This window comes from Phyllostomus hastatus, unplaced genomic scaffold (genome assembly GCF_019186645.2).
Source record: "Phyllostomus hastatus isolate PE091 unplaced genomic scaffold, TTU_PhHast_1.1 phas_contig_29, whole genome shotgun sequence".
NCBI lineage: Eukaryota > Metazoa > Chordata > Mammalia > Chiroptera > Phyllostomidae > Phyllostomus > Phyllostomus hastatus.
The window spans coordinates 45,929,716-45,944,595 of NW_025333835.1; the positions used below are offsets into that span (position 1 = coordinate 45,929,716).

At 46.8% G+C, this 14,880-nt stretch overlaps 1 protein-coding gene across 5 annotated transcripts in view; it reads left to right on the plus strand.

The window, feature by feature from the left end:
• Positions 1-14,880, plus strand: part of NBEA (neurobeachin) — a 446,461-nt gene that overhangs the window by 129,954 nt on the left and 301,627 nt on the right. For 4 of the 5 annotated variants that reach the window (XM_045839137.1, XM_045839138.1, XM_045839140.1 and 1 more), the window contains 2 exons: positions 1,313-1,751; positions 13,671-13,825. In XM_045839137.1, the coding sequence (XP_045695093.1) occupies positions 1,313-1,751; positions 13,671-13,825 (594 nt within the window). The remainder of the gene's footprint in view (positions 1-1,312; positions 1,752-13,670; positions 13,826-14,880) is intronic. The other variant, XM_045839139.1, reaches the window with a different exon arrangement.

Genomic DNA, 14,880 nt, shown 5'->3' on the forward strand with positions numbered 1-14,880 from the left:
CACAGTAAAAATAAAACTGAGGGTTTTATTACTATGTAAACATTTTGATGATTCATTTGAAAGTTTTATAATGTTTAATTTTAGCAAGCTTGTAATTTGTGTTTTATAATTGAGTGGTTAGCATTCATATTGGAGTTTCAAGTATCTAGTTAATGTGTTATAGATTTTAATTGTCCATTGATAGTCAATTGAACAAAATAGCAAAAAGTTATATTTGGTGGAAAAATCTCATTATGTGGTACCTTGTGGAAACTAAAGCTTTTATTTCTTTCCGTATTTTGTTTGCTAGCAAAACGCTTATGTTTCATACTAAGTAAACTTGAAAAGTTTACATTATTGGTGTACCTCTTGATGTAAAACACACTGTAAAGAAAGATATTGAGACATCCCACTAGGGTAAAGCCAAACTCAAGGCCAAGTCTATAAATTAGCTAAGTTCAGACTAAGTGGTAGACTTGATTATATTTCTTTTTAAAAAATCCTTATCTGAGAACATGCTAATTGATTTCAGAGAGAGGAGAAGGGAGGAGGAAAGAGAGAGAGAGAAACATCGATGTGAGAGAGAAGCACTGATCGGTAGCCTCCTGTACGTGCCCCGACAGGATGGAACCCACAACTTTCACTTACAGGACAACTCTCCAACCAACTGAGCCACACCGGCCAGGGCATTATATGCCTTTGGATAATTAACCTCTAAGAAAAATTAGCCCATGCTAGTAACCGTGATACTGATTTTTTTCTTGATGTTGGAGTTTTTTTCTTCTGCGTTTGCATTCTCGATCCTATTGTCTCAGAAATATTACCAGCTCTTTAGTTTTTTTCTGTTTGTTTTTTTTTCTCAAAAAAACCGTAGTCTGTGGATGCACACATACATGAAATAAATTCAGTAGTCTCTCTGGGAGTGGAAATAACTAACTTCCTTAGACATCTTGTCTTCTCATTTTGTGTCCCTAAGGTTATTTTGAAATCTCCAAAGTTTAGTTAGCACCTGGGTTTAAGTGACCCCAAAATGTGTGGTGTGTTTATCTTGGTCTGCAGGTAGAAACAGCCCAGAGATTCCGAGGCCCCCTGGGTTTGGGTGTTGAAAGGCCGGGGGGCATTTACAAGCGAGCAGGGTCTGCGGGTGGTTGCTGCACGAGACGACCGGGGTACGGGCGTGTGTTTCTGGCCCAGCTGCGTTGTCCTGCACACCCCGTAGCAGATGTTTTGTTTATCACGGGTTTTGTTTCCTCTCATCTGGGAGACTCTGTTCTTAGTGATACTGGGTTCGCCCCCTTAGGCTTTTTATCGGAACCGTTTTCTTTTCTTACAGAAACCCCTGCTGCGTTTCCAGACGCTGTAAAGGAGAAAGAAGCACCGGCCCCCAGTGAAGATGTGCAGCTGGGAAGCTCCACTCCTCACACGGATTCAGGCATCGGAGAGGAGCAGGTGGCTAGCATCCTGAACGGGGCGGAGCTGGAGCCGGGCCCGGGCCCCGACGCCATGAGCGAGCTGCTGTCCACCCTGTCGTCCGAAGTGAAGAAGTCGCAAGAGAGCCTGGCCGAACCCCCCAGTGAGCTGCTGAAGCCCGCGCCGTCCATATCCAGCATCAGCCAGACCAAGGGCATCAACGTCAAGGAGATCCTGAAGAGTCTCGTGGCCACACCCGTGGACGTGGTGGAGTGCGGCCCGGACCCCGTCCCGTACCCCGACCCAGCCCTGAAGAGGGAGGCGCAGGCCATTCTTCCCATGCAGTTCCATTCCTTCGACAGGTGGGTGCCCGGCTCGCTCTCTGTGGTGCTCTGTGCGGGGGGCGGGCGAGGGGGGTGCTTGAATCTGCGCATTAAAAATATCCAGGAGTCTCGGAAACACTGTATTTATTGGTGTAGATTCTTGCTGCAAAGGACATCTCAGTGAGGCCAACCTGGTTCATCTCACAGCGTGGTGTTCGACGAATAGATCTCAAAAAGGGGTTTCTGTAGGATATGGAGCCTATCAGATTGCATTGGAAACGGAGCAACTCAGATTCCAGTGATAATCGATTTCCAGGTGATTGCCCCCGCCTCTGGGGGACATTGTTGTATCTTTTTGGACCGAATTGTTTCATGGGTGTAGATGGGGTTGGGTAGGCCAGGTTTCTCCCAGGTCTGGTCTGGCTCTGCAGTGCCGTCCACACGTGATCGGAAACGGAACTGTTGGATATGAAATAGCCTGCTGTGCTTTGAGTTGTAAGTGCTGGCACGTGGAAAATGTTGTTTAGATGTGTGATCATCTTCCTTATGGGATTTACATTTTCTTTGTAAAAGCCACATTTTGAGGCATGAATTGGAAAGTAGATATTGCTGACTTGCATTTCAGGGTTCTAAGCAATTTCTAACACGGCCCCGTCTATCCCTCTACCCTCAGATGTTGATCATACAAAAAACTTTCAGTTGAGAGTTAAGGATTTTTTTTCTATTCCAATGTAGCTGCCAAAAAAAAAAGGATAGTTCAGAGAAGAACATAATACTTTGGAATCAAAGAACTTGTGTGTATATATATATATTACTATTTTGAAAGCATGTTAGAGTTAGAAAAAGAGCTTAGGGTAGGCTTTCTAGCAATAGGGTCTGATACTGGGATTGGTATATTCTGAATTATGCTTGTGTACTGTGTCTGTCTTTACCTTACGTATGTTCAAAACACTTTTTCCTACAAAAAAATGTGTATTTTTGTGTGAAGTGTGATGGCAAGTATTGTTTTTTTTGATCGAGAAGATCAAGGTTGGAAATCAAATGTTTTTTAAATTGTAATGTCAGAATATAATGTCTTTTTCGTATTGGTTTCTCTAAACTGGTTAGACTGCTTTGTCTGAGTTAGAGACAGTAGTGTTTCGTGGTTGGGGCAGGAGTGTGACAGTGAAGCCACTGTTAGTTAGGGTGAACTATCTTTTTATATATGAACATAATTTAAACTTTCCCTACACATATTTTATCTAGTGTCCTACAGATACTTCTTGAAATCTTATTGTGAAAATATAAACGGTATTAGTCATTGTGTAGCATAAAATAAGTAAAGTATTTTGTCCTTAATAAACTTAAAAGTAATAAAAGGAAATAGAAATGTTTGCATATAATTATATAAAATATGTCAAATGTCAAGAAAATTTTAAAACTAAAAGAAAGGAAAGTCTGTAAATGTAGAAAGATATTTCTTTTTAAAATAGTTTGTTCATGTATAGTCTTGGGTGTTTATGCCGTTTCCTGTTGCTGTCCTTGGTCTCACCTGTTGGGTTTATGGACCCAGGGTGTCTGGGTAGGTGTGTGTCTGGGTATGTAAAAACATAATATAAGTATTTCTAACTACAAAGTTCTATAAATGACCATTATAATAATTTAACTTAGGGTAATGAAAGTTTTGTTTCACTTTTAAGTTACATATTTAAATTTTTAATAAAAAATAGAAAATTATGATCTGCATAAGAGAACCTAGTGAAACAAAGATTAAGTAAAATGTTTTTGTTTTAATTTGGATTATTGTAAGAGCATTGTTTTTTAATAAACTGTAACAAAGCAGTCACATCAGTACTAATATTCTTAGTACTGAAAACTTATTACACTTTTGAGGATATCACTTTAAGAAAACAGAACTTTTTTCATTTGTTCTTGGTGGCTTGTGTGCAGAATGCCGCGGGAGCACAGCCATTACCCCAAACCGTGCGAGTGGAGCGGGAGCGGAGATGCACAAAGCACAGCCCAGTTCTTTCCAGGGAGGGTCCCCAGTGGGGCTGACGCCTGGGCCTCGCGGTGCCGTCCATGTAAATGACGCAGCGATGTTGATGAGAGCAGGGATTGGGGTCTCCGGGGGCGCTGGTGCCGGATTGAACAGAAGCGCCTCGCGCCGCACGCAGCTCAAGTCTGTCACCGTCACCGCTCAAAGCCGTAATGGGAGGTGGCAGTCTGAAATGAGTTGCCACGGCAAAGAGTATTATTTTTGAAATGCTTTCACACAAATCACTGGGCCCTGCATACAACTTAGTTTCATGCTTTAATGTCATCAGCAGGCACAAATTGGTGTGTCTAATTGTTTGCCACCTGCCAGCAAAATGAGCTGCCAGCCAGCCAGACGGGTCTGATTGTCTGTCAGCCACTCAATACATTGGGACTGACAACATCAAAAATTCAACTTCCAGCTCCAGAGCTCGGGGCAGGCTCGGAGGCTCGTCCCGCAAGTGCTCCCCAGCGGCTGCACTTTCCATTGTGTTTCCAAAGCTTTCTGCTGCCGGCTTTATCCATCCACAATGTGATAACTCCATCGTGGAGTATACAAACACGCTTCCGAGGCGCTCGAGTCTGAAACCCCGTTGAGATGTGCCTTTTAACAGCCGGTTGGCGTTTCTGAAAATAGGGTCCAAGAGGACAGGCTTCTGAAGCAGAGTCTGGGACACCACCGGTTTCGGACTCAGACTTCTGTGGGTCATCCTGAAACAGTGATGCCCCACTGGTCACCTGCAGTCGGGGCGCGGCCAGAAACTCCGGTCACTCCCTTCTTTGCAGCTGAGTCAGACTTCACAATAATGCCGTCCAGTCCCCATGGAAATCGCCTAGGGTCTCACTTTTGTGAGCCGGTAGTTCATTTGTTCTGTTGCCAGCACGTGTTCTTTGGACTTAGTGTAGGTGTTTAGTTTGGTTATAGCTTCTACGGCAACTGATGGGTTTTACTGTGTTAACTCGCATTCCACACGGGGTGCCTCTCAGCTCTAGGGATGGAGCCTTGATGAATTTCAGGGTTTTCAAGTTTATTTTTTACTTTTTGAAGTTCATTTTCATTTGTTTTACTGCAACAATACATTTTAGAAACATTGAGACTTGACTGAGGTGACCCCTTTTTCTCCGAGTTTCCAATCTCCCACCAGAGTGCATTATGAAGTGTGTAGACATCCTTCTGTACACAGAGGGGAAGAGCCGGTGCCTTTTCTTCCCCCCCTCGCGCTGTCGTCTGCGCTGAGTCGGGCGTGCCTGCGCCGCTGCCCAGCGGCCCAACAGGTGCACGCTTACGACTTGTGAAGCACCGAACGTGCTGACGTCCCTCCTCCCCCGCACCATCACTGTCTCCGGCGAGAGCGCTGCGCTGCGGTGCGTGAGGGGCTGCGGTTACAAACTGGCGCGGCTCTCCCGTGCTCTGTGCCGAGAGCAGAGAGAAGGGCTCCTCGCGGCCTTGTTGCCAGCAGTGGTGCTTAATGACCCCACCACGGTCGCACCCCCAGAGTGGCCACTGTTCCCCCATGAATCTCTCCTGGTAGATTTCTATACCGGTCTATGGTTTATGCAGTACTCCAGCGGAGCTGTGCGTTTTTTATGAATTAGTAACCTTGTAACTTCTAGGTTGTGGTATTGTGTTTCTCCTAAACCACCAAGTAAGCTATACCCTATCTTGGAGACTACAATTTCAATCCTATAGGTTTATGTATTTTTAGTCTTTGAGAATTTGGTACATGTCTGTGATTTAGCTTGGCCCTAGTTCACCCGGGATTCTTGAGATTTCCCTTCAGTTTGGACAGATACTTAAAAAAAAAAAAAGGCAGGGAGCAATGTGCTTCTCCATGCATTTTGACTGTTGTTATGTTCAGAAAATGTTTGTAAGTCTCAGATTTCACAAATAGCTTATCCTTGTGTGCCTCTCTGGCTAACAGACACCTTGTCTTACATGAGTATGCTTCATCTTTCAGGGTTTTGCAGATCTACCCACACAATGTTGGAATTTCTGGGCTTGGTATGTGCAGGCAGAGTTGTCTGCATTTTTCCCCTCAAGCTTTAATATTCCTGCTTCCAAATGTTTCATTCTCTGAGAAAGAAAATTTTCTAAAATGAAAAAATATTTTGTAAATATTATAGGACTAAAACTCAATACAGATAGCTTTCATATTATTAAACCCAAAGTACAAGCTCAGACTAGGTCTTTCTGGTTTTTTATCGCTAACATTTTTAACATTAGTGATGAGGGTGACAAGTTAGGCAGGGGCGTCACACTCATTTTCACCGGGCGACACATCAGCCTCGCGGCTGCCTTCGAAGGGCCAAATGTACCTTTAGGGCTGTGTACATGTAGCCACCCCTTAACAGTGAAGCGAGAGCTCGGCACAGTCGCCAGGCGGAAACAAGGTGCCGGGCCGGATAAAACACGGTGGAGCCGGCCTTGTGTGTGCCGCCTGTAGGGTATATAGATTTCATGGAACTCTCACATTGATTTCTTTAAACTTAGAATTAAGCAAGATTATTAAAAAAAATAGTTACTACTGAGTATTTTAATTTCTGTACTTTTAGTTTTCTAATTTTTTAAAAAATGTGTTTATTACAGTGTTTAAAGGATGACTGGGTAAATGTGAGCCAGATTTACAAACAGTCTGTCACCCTTCATGTTTCAAGTGTCCGCGATGCCTGACCACTGCAGTGCCAGCTGCTGCAGTGCTCCCGGTGTCCTGCGTGTGCTTCCTTAGGGCCTGTTGCCAGATGATGCAGTTTCGGTGATAGCCTCAGTTTTCCAATTTTGTTGCCGTTGTCTCTCTTGACATTTATACTGGCAGTCAGTGAGCTGAAACATGATCTCTCTTTAAAGGGCAGATTAATAAAATGCTCAACTCTTTCTTATATATCCTTTTTTTCTGTGGATATTCTAAATATAAACTAAGGACTCATAACACAGGAAAACATCAGAGCAGCAACCTTGGGATTTCTCTTGGGTTGTAACGTCAGTAAGTTGTCATGTCAGCCCAAAATCAGCCCCAGATTGGTTCTCTCCATAGTTTCAGTTTTTTTCTTCAAGATAAACACCTACAAGCCATGTTAGGGAAGAGTGGTAATCTGGAAATTAGGAGAACTGACTGTTAGTCGTGGGTCTCTTTGTAGTCTCCTGTGGAAGCTGTAGCTGTTGTCTTTGTCTGTTCAGGACTCACTGAGCCTCCCAACACTGAGAACAATGCCTCATTCCCACCAAGCCCCATGGCGTTACAGAATTCTGGGATAAAGGAAATGGCCACATAATTAGTCTCCAGGAAGGAGCAGGTGGCTACTTTTGAACTTGGTTGGAAGGCCCGAGTGCCCGAACAGAGAGGACACTCTTTGTCCCCCCGTCCTCCGTCTCCAGGCGCTCTTGTCCCCACAGGTGCTGTCCACATCCGTGCCGGAGACGCTTTCCCACGCAGGGATCTCAAGTGGGTCCCTGTGACTGCCCCGGAGAGGACGAGCTCCCTCGTGGGGATGGAGGCCCTCGCCTGAGCAGTCCGAAGGGTCTGTGTGGGGTGCCTTCCATCCCTTTGCTTCGCTGAGTTTTCACTGTTGAACTTGTCCCCTCTTGGCTACTTCCTGCTGACCCTCTTAGATTCTGCTCACTCTTCCCGACTAGGCACACCTTTTGCGTTCCTAAAAGGTCTGGTGCATAACTCCGACCCAGAGCAGTTACTGAAATACGTCGTTTGGTTGATCTGTCTGTGGCAGTCCATCAAGCGTCTCTAAGGCATGGGTCAGCTCTTCCTGGTCTGCAGACCCCCAGGCGTGTCGGTGTGGTCGTATCCCTCAAGAGCCAGTTCTCAGTGAGTGTTACGAAAGAAGGGTTGGCGGGAGATAAGAAGGGGAGTTTCACCTGGTGCCCTGAGTGCTTCTGGAACACGCTTGTTTTCGTGAGTCACTTGAAAAGCCCTTTCTTACCTTCAGTATCTCGCTTTATACCTGAACAAGTCTTGAGGTATGCACATACAGTGGTTTCCTTTTTACACTGACTTACTGCCTACTTGTTTCATCAGCACCACTAGGTGGGTGGTCAGCAAGGTCACAGTTTTGTTAAAACCCTGCTCCAGCCACGAAGGCAGCCCGCTCTTTTTTGTTGCAGGAGGCAGACCTCGCCACACTGTCTCCGGCCTTCCTGTCACACCCAGGCCCTGGCTCCTGCGGGTGCCGCCTGCTCTCCCTCCGTGCGGCCGTCAGAACTTGACCCCCGTTTCTCCACGTTCTCTTCGCTTTCCTAATCCCAGTTACCATCATTGCTGGCTTGGGTTATTGTAGCATTTTCCTGAGCAGCTCCCACGGCCCCTGTGCCTTTTTCTGCTGAGTCTGTCCTAAACGAGCAGCCAGCGGGATCTTGCTGTAGCCTAGGATTGTGTCCCTCCCCGTCCACAAGCTTCGAGGGTGGGTCTCCTGCTCCCACTCTGTGGGGAAGGCAGTGGGCCACAGGGGCCTTGACGTGACTCCCATGGCTTCTCTCGTCGCGTCTCGTCACTCCAAACATCACTCAGGCTTATCGAGTCACACTGCCCCCTCCCTCTGCCTGGGACACCCTTCCCTGGAGATCCTCCCAGCTGATCCTGTCCCCCTTGGTGGTGGCCCTCCCGCGCCTCCTGTTAGGGAGTGTTCTCGTAGCCTTCTTCCCAGAACCACTCCTTGTGCTTCCTGTTTCTCCTGCCACCGCCTCCCTGATGTCCTGTGCTTGCTCCCTGTGCGACCGTGTGTTCCCCCTCCCTGGGGAGCGGGCATTCACTCGTGTGTGCGACCGTGTGTTCCCCCTCCCTGGGGAGCGGGCGTTCACTCGTGTGTGCGATCGTGTGTTCCCCCTCCCTGGGGAGCGGGCGTTCACTCGTGTGTGCGATCGTGTGTTCCCCCTCCCTGGGGAGCGGGCGTTCACTCGTGTGTGTGATCGTGTGTTCCCCCTCCCTGGGGAGCGGGCGTTCACTCGTGTGTGTGATTGTGTGTTCCCCCTCCCTGGGGAGCGGGCGTTCACTTGTGTGTGTGATCGTGTGTTCCCCCTCCCTGGGGAGCAGGCGTTCACTCGTGTGTGTGATTGTGTGTTCCCCCTCCCTGGGGAGCGGGCGTTCACTCGTGTGTGTGATTGTGTGTTCTCCCTCCCTGGGGAGCGGACCTTCCACGCGGTGGGGGGTTTTGTCTGTTCCGTACCCTGCTGTGCCTGAGAGCTTAGAACAGTTCCGCACACATGCTGGTGCTCTGCAGATGTTTGTCGAATGAGTGAATGAATGAATGAATGAATCTCAGGTCCCATCACACATCTCTGACTTGGAGATAGGATGAATCCAGTGACGGAAGGGGTTGTGCTCGGTGGACTATAAACATACAATGCAGGGTGTCAAACTCATTCTCACCAGGGGCCACATCAGCCTTGTGGTTGCCCTCAAGAGCCAAGTGTAATTTAGAACTGTATAAATGTAACTGCTCCTTAACAGTTAAGTGGTAGCTCAGCGCTGCTGCCGGGTAGAAGCAAGGTGCTGGGCTGGATAAAACAAGGTGGAGGGCCGGGTTTGGCCCCCGGGCCTTGTATTTACGCCTGTGCTGTAATGAATCACTCCGTGGAACATTGGGTTAAAGTGAAGTGCATTGCATAATTTCCTGGTGTGTGGTATTTTGATGACCTTGGAGTCTGTGAAGGTTATATGAATGTAAGGGAAGTATCCACTTCTTTCTAGCTCACAGTGTTGAAATGGGGGTGGAAGTGTGACATTGTGTGGGAAAACAGAAAATATTTTTAAGATAGAAAAATGCAATTGGTAAATCGTGTGTAACGTAAAGAATTTTAGGAGTCTATCAGCATAAATAGAAGATCTAGAAGAAATCTACAGTGAAATATATTCGTAGTTTAGGTTGGAGGCTTTTTTAACTTGTATGGGTCTATTTTTGAAATCTAGATAAAAATTTTACGTTCACCCTAGAAAGCATAAATGTACTACAGAAACTTGTGTATGTTTCAGGGTGTGCATGCACCCTGGTGGGCACCCAAGTTGGTCAGTAGGTTTCTAGGTAAGCCTTTCCGAGTACCCAAGTGGCAAATGTGGAGTAACACCCTGGTAGAAGATTGTGTAAGAGTGGACAGTGTTTATTTTCATGCGCAAGCAGTTGAAAAATAGATAATGACCTTCCAAAAGGTAATGAACGTGTTGTCAGCTGTAAACTTTCAAGTCATTTGTAAAATGGGTTTCTTAGGACACGGAGTGGTCTCAGGTGTTACAGAACGGGCAGTGTTGCTGAAGAAAGGGCACTGAGGGCAGGAATGCACAGTCTTGTGATTCCAGATAAAGACTCGGCCGTACGGCCCTGACAAGCAAAGGTGAAACGGTAGTTCTCACAAATGCATGAAGTTGCAGATGGAGACAGAAGCCGCGAAAACAGCCACACCCAGCCTCCCACCCGTTGCTGCTCGTGACTGTAACGTGCCAGCCCTGCGACCACATCCGCGATCGGAACGGGGGCTCGTGAGAGCCGCTGGAGGTCCCTTCCTCCCTGGGCCCTGGTTTGGTGTCTGGGGACGCACGGATTTCACCGTGTTGCCTCGTCACGCGTCTCCAGGTTTCTAGTCAGCAGCGTTGTTTTCCACCATGTTCTGTAATATTTTCGTCTCTCAGCCTTTTCTCACGTGCTGTGTTTTCTGGGTTTGCTGTCATCCTAACTGTTGCCTTGTGGACAGACACTGTTTGTCATCGTCCCTGAAATGTGGTGCCTAAATCCCACCTGGGGTTCCGGTCACGAGGTCTGACCGTCTGGGTGCGGGGGTAGGCCCAGGCTGCTTCGGCACTTGGGGCGTCACGGAAGTGCTGACGGCTAAGGTGTGCTGACCACTAAGGTGTGCTGACCACTGAAGTGTGTGAGCACTGCCAGCACCCAGGCCAAGTGCTCAGCACTTCACCGGCATCACACCTTTCATCCCTGTGACAGCCCCATGAGCCTCCCCTTAGAGGGGAGGGGAGTGGAGCTTGGAGAGTGGCACTGGCCCGTCGGAAGACGTGCCCACGAGCCTTGGTAGTTGTTGGGGGTAGAATTCTAACTCCGGTTTGCCAGGCGTCCGTGCCTGGGCCCCCAGCCGCTGCGCTCCGGTGTTCGCACGCCACGTGCAGCGCAGCTGCCGGACTCGCGGAGCCCCCGCCGCCGCCGCCGCCCTGGGGCGTCTGCGGACGTCCACACCCACTACGCTCCAGGCCGCGCTTCCAGGTCCCTGGTGCGCGGGCGTAGAATGCTGTTTGCGCGTCCTTACAGGTGGTTGACGTCAACCCTTTTCTCTCCCCCGTATGACGGACATTTCGTGAGACAGTTCTCCCAGCCTCGGCCCTTGACGGGATGCCTGCAGCGGCTCGCAGCGGGGGCTCCCCGGGGCTGGTGACGATCTGCTCGCAGGGGCCGGGAGCGTTTGGGGGTCGTTGTTCTGCCGCCTGCGCCTGTGCTCCGCCGCGCCGTCACTCAGCCCGTGTTCCCGGAGCTTGTTCGGAAGGGCTGTCGTGAGAGAGGCGGGGAAAGTACCTGCGTTTCCCTGAGGCCTGCTTTTCCGTCAGGATTTGATCCCTTTGCTTTCTTGCTGGACAGTCAGTGAAATGGTGCATCTCAGTTTTAGTTTATAAGGTCAGAGAAGAAAAACCCCAAGTTATAGTTTGTTCTTTTTTTCATTGATCTTGGTGTGTATCGTTATAACTAGATACTGTATATCTTATAGGAAGAGAATCATTGCACTTAAAGGTAACAATGAATATTTCTAAGGTAACTCATAATCGACAAAGTCCTTTTAAATACCATATTTTGCAGTGTATTAATGTGTACTTTTTTTCCCAAATTTTTTGAGGGAAGCGAGGGAAAAATAAGGATGTGCATTATACATGGGTAATGCCTGAAATATCTTCTATCTGTTCTTGAGTTTCATCATTGTTACATAAAATTTCTTGAACCATAATTTGTTCAAAAATAAATCTAAAATTCCTTTATAATACAAAAAACCAAGTATCTAAGTGTAAATAAAAGTTGAATGAAAAAATTAAAATGAAAGTTTTTTTCCTGAAAGTTTGGGCCAGAGACGAGGGTGCACATTATACACAGAAGAATACGGTCATCTCCGTAACCCCCCCCATGTGACGTAGGGGCATTCACCTTGCATTCTCGCTGAAACGAACGAACGGAGGCTGGATCGCGCAGCTGGAGAGGAGTTCGTTCGGCCGACCTGCTGTCCTGACTCCATGGCCTGCCTTCTTCCTGCGCGCCTGGCCGCCTCTCGCGGGGAGCGATGAGGGTGCTTGCTGAGCCGTGGCTGGCCAGGGGGGCTGAGAACAGGACGTGTGATCTGGGCAGTGTGTAACGTGCTGAGAGTCAGTGTTGGCTCTGGTGCATTCGACTGTGTCCATAAAGAGAAAAAAGCAAGGTGTCCAGAGGTAATGAAGGAAAATTTTTTGGCTCAAGTAAAACTAATGTTATTATACCTTTTATTACAAAAATTAAAGAGTAATAATTAATAAATTGAAAACTAATTTCTAAAATTAAGAATAATCTTAAAAATTTAGATTTCTGACATTGAAGAAGCCATTGATGACGTTAACAAGAGTATTTCTTTGAAAAATAGTGGCATTAAGGAAGTGTAAGTCACAGACTTAGTTGAGCTTGAGCCATTGATGAAGGTTCTTTTAAGCAGAGCTTTTCAATGGGGAAATTGTAAAGTATAGGTGCACTTAAGCACCTAACTTATAGGGTAGCTTTGTGCCGTCAGACACCCATTTTCAAGCATTACACTTGAGCTTAAAACACCTCATGCATTTACTTTCTAGATCAGTGATTTTCAACCATTGTGCGCCAAGAATCTTTAAAACATGGATTACCTGCCTATTCAGCCAGGGGCACTGACCTCTTTTCCCCTAGATTGTCAAATAAAAAGATGACAACAGGCAACACAACAATAGACATTCAGTGTGAATGAATCAAAACTATTCCTACTTTTTTGGTCAGTTTGGCAACAAACATACTTTTTGGCGTGCCGCTGAACGTTAGTCATCAGTGTTGTGTGCCACAAGGCTGACAGCCGAACGCCACTGTTCTGGGGAAAGGAGCTCAGTGCCCTTTGAGTTGTGCTGCAGGTGCGTGTTTGGGGGGTCGCCGTGCCGTGAGCTTGGGAAGAGTGGGGCTTCCTGCAGAGAAGTAAAGGTACTCGTTATGTCAGGAAACAGATTCTTTTTCTTTCAGATGGACCAACATTCCTGCTCATTTGTAGTTTAAGATGAACACAGCATCCTGTTCAGACTTTTTGTTTTGTGAATTTCATGTAAATATGCTCAAGAAATATGGGAGAAAATACTCATCTCCTGTGTTCAAAAAGTCAGGGTTTAAAAGCCAAATACATTTTCATCAAACATCTAATGTAGCACCTTAGTTCTTTTCCATTATACTAATGTTACTACGAGGAAAAAGCATTTGATTTTTTCCTAAAAATAAAATATAAACTTAATTAATATCAGATTCCTTGGTTTAATTTTTTGCTTTATTATGAAGACTTAGAATTTGGCTTTCAAAGTTTTTATGACTGTTTTACACATGGAGGATATAATGTAGGCAAGATGGACATTTTATGTATATTTTTCAGGAAAAACATTGTGTACACGTGCAAAATATTCTAACTCGAGCACACATTTTCCCAAAGTCATGATTATAGCCTACATGCCCTCCTGAGAAATGTTTGCAAACTCCAAGTTCTACGTAAATGTTTGCCATGTGAATGACAGTGGTCGACGCACTTTACAGTACCTCCTGAACGTCCATGCTGTTCCCACCAGTGAGGCTGTGCGCAGGCTTGTGAACGAGCAGGGGCACGGGAGAGAGGAGTATGCTGACTGTGCGTGTCTGCCCGGTGGGGCCCGCGTCCGTCCCAAAGCCCGTGTGGTCTGTCACTCCCCACTGTTCTCCTTCTCGCAGGAGCGTCGTGGTGCCTGTGAAGAAGCCACCTCCCGGGAGCTTGGCTGTCACCACGGTGGGGGCCGCGGCCGCCGGCACCGGGCTGCCCACGGGCAGCACGCCCAACATATTTGCTGCAGCTGGAGCTACACCAAAAAGTATGATTAATACCACAGGTATCGTCCTTATATATTTTTGTGATACTCCATCTTTGCTTTCTGTTTTCTGTATCTTCATTTTTCTTCTTATTTGGTCTTCAAAATACATGACCATTCTGGCCGTTCAAGGGCATGTTCGTCTGTAGAGAAGGGCCTGCTTTATGTTACTGCCTTTCAGCACTCGCCTGTAGCTCCAGGAGGTGTTTCTGTGTGCTCATTCCAGAGGACGCTGTTTTCGTTCCGTGTCTTCCCACAGCGTAGTGCTGTGCACTGTGGGGCAGTACCAGACTGCTGAAAGTACTGGGGAGCACCGAAGATTTGAACCCTGAAGTTCAACATGTAAAGAAGTACATCTTGTAAGAATAACAAGGTGTGCCGAATATGTTAGTGACATTTCCTGGTTGAACCCCACTCTGTATTTTTTGCTGAACCCTCTGAGGGAAAGCAGAGCTCCCCTAAGAACCTCGATGATGTGCGAGAGCTTCAGCTTAATAAAAGTGCACGCGGCGGAGAGCCGTGGTCTGGCGTTGAGCTGACATGCACGCCTAGATCACAGCGGTCTCCAGTTCGTTGTCTGACGTGTTTCTAATGACTCCAGGTACAGAGAATTCCAATCACTACAAATTTTAAATGCCTCCTAAAATAGCCTCTTTTTTTTTTGTAAATTTCCAGGAACGTTCCTGTTGATTAATAGATAAATAAATCCTTACCCAAGTCTTTGTGATTCCATTTTAGGTATTTATACAACGCAAGATGACCCCTGACTTTTCCTCCCTGACTCTAGTAGCCTTCTCTCCTCCAAACTGTAGAGCCTTGAAACTTCCCGTCTGTCATCACTACCTAGACTCCTCCCATTTCATTAATTGCATAGCTCCCCTCTGTGCTTTCTGTGTCTGTCGTGTTTGTCCTGCCACCAGAGACGTGCCACGAGCAACACAGGATGGGTTGTAGGAGGTGGAATGCACTCTGACATTCCTGTGAGCACATAACGTCATTAATGGCTTTGTGTTAAAGAATGTATCTTTGATTTACCTGTATTATAAATGAATATTTACATCTGGCTTCTCTGAAGA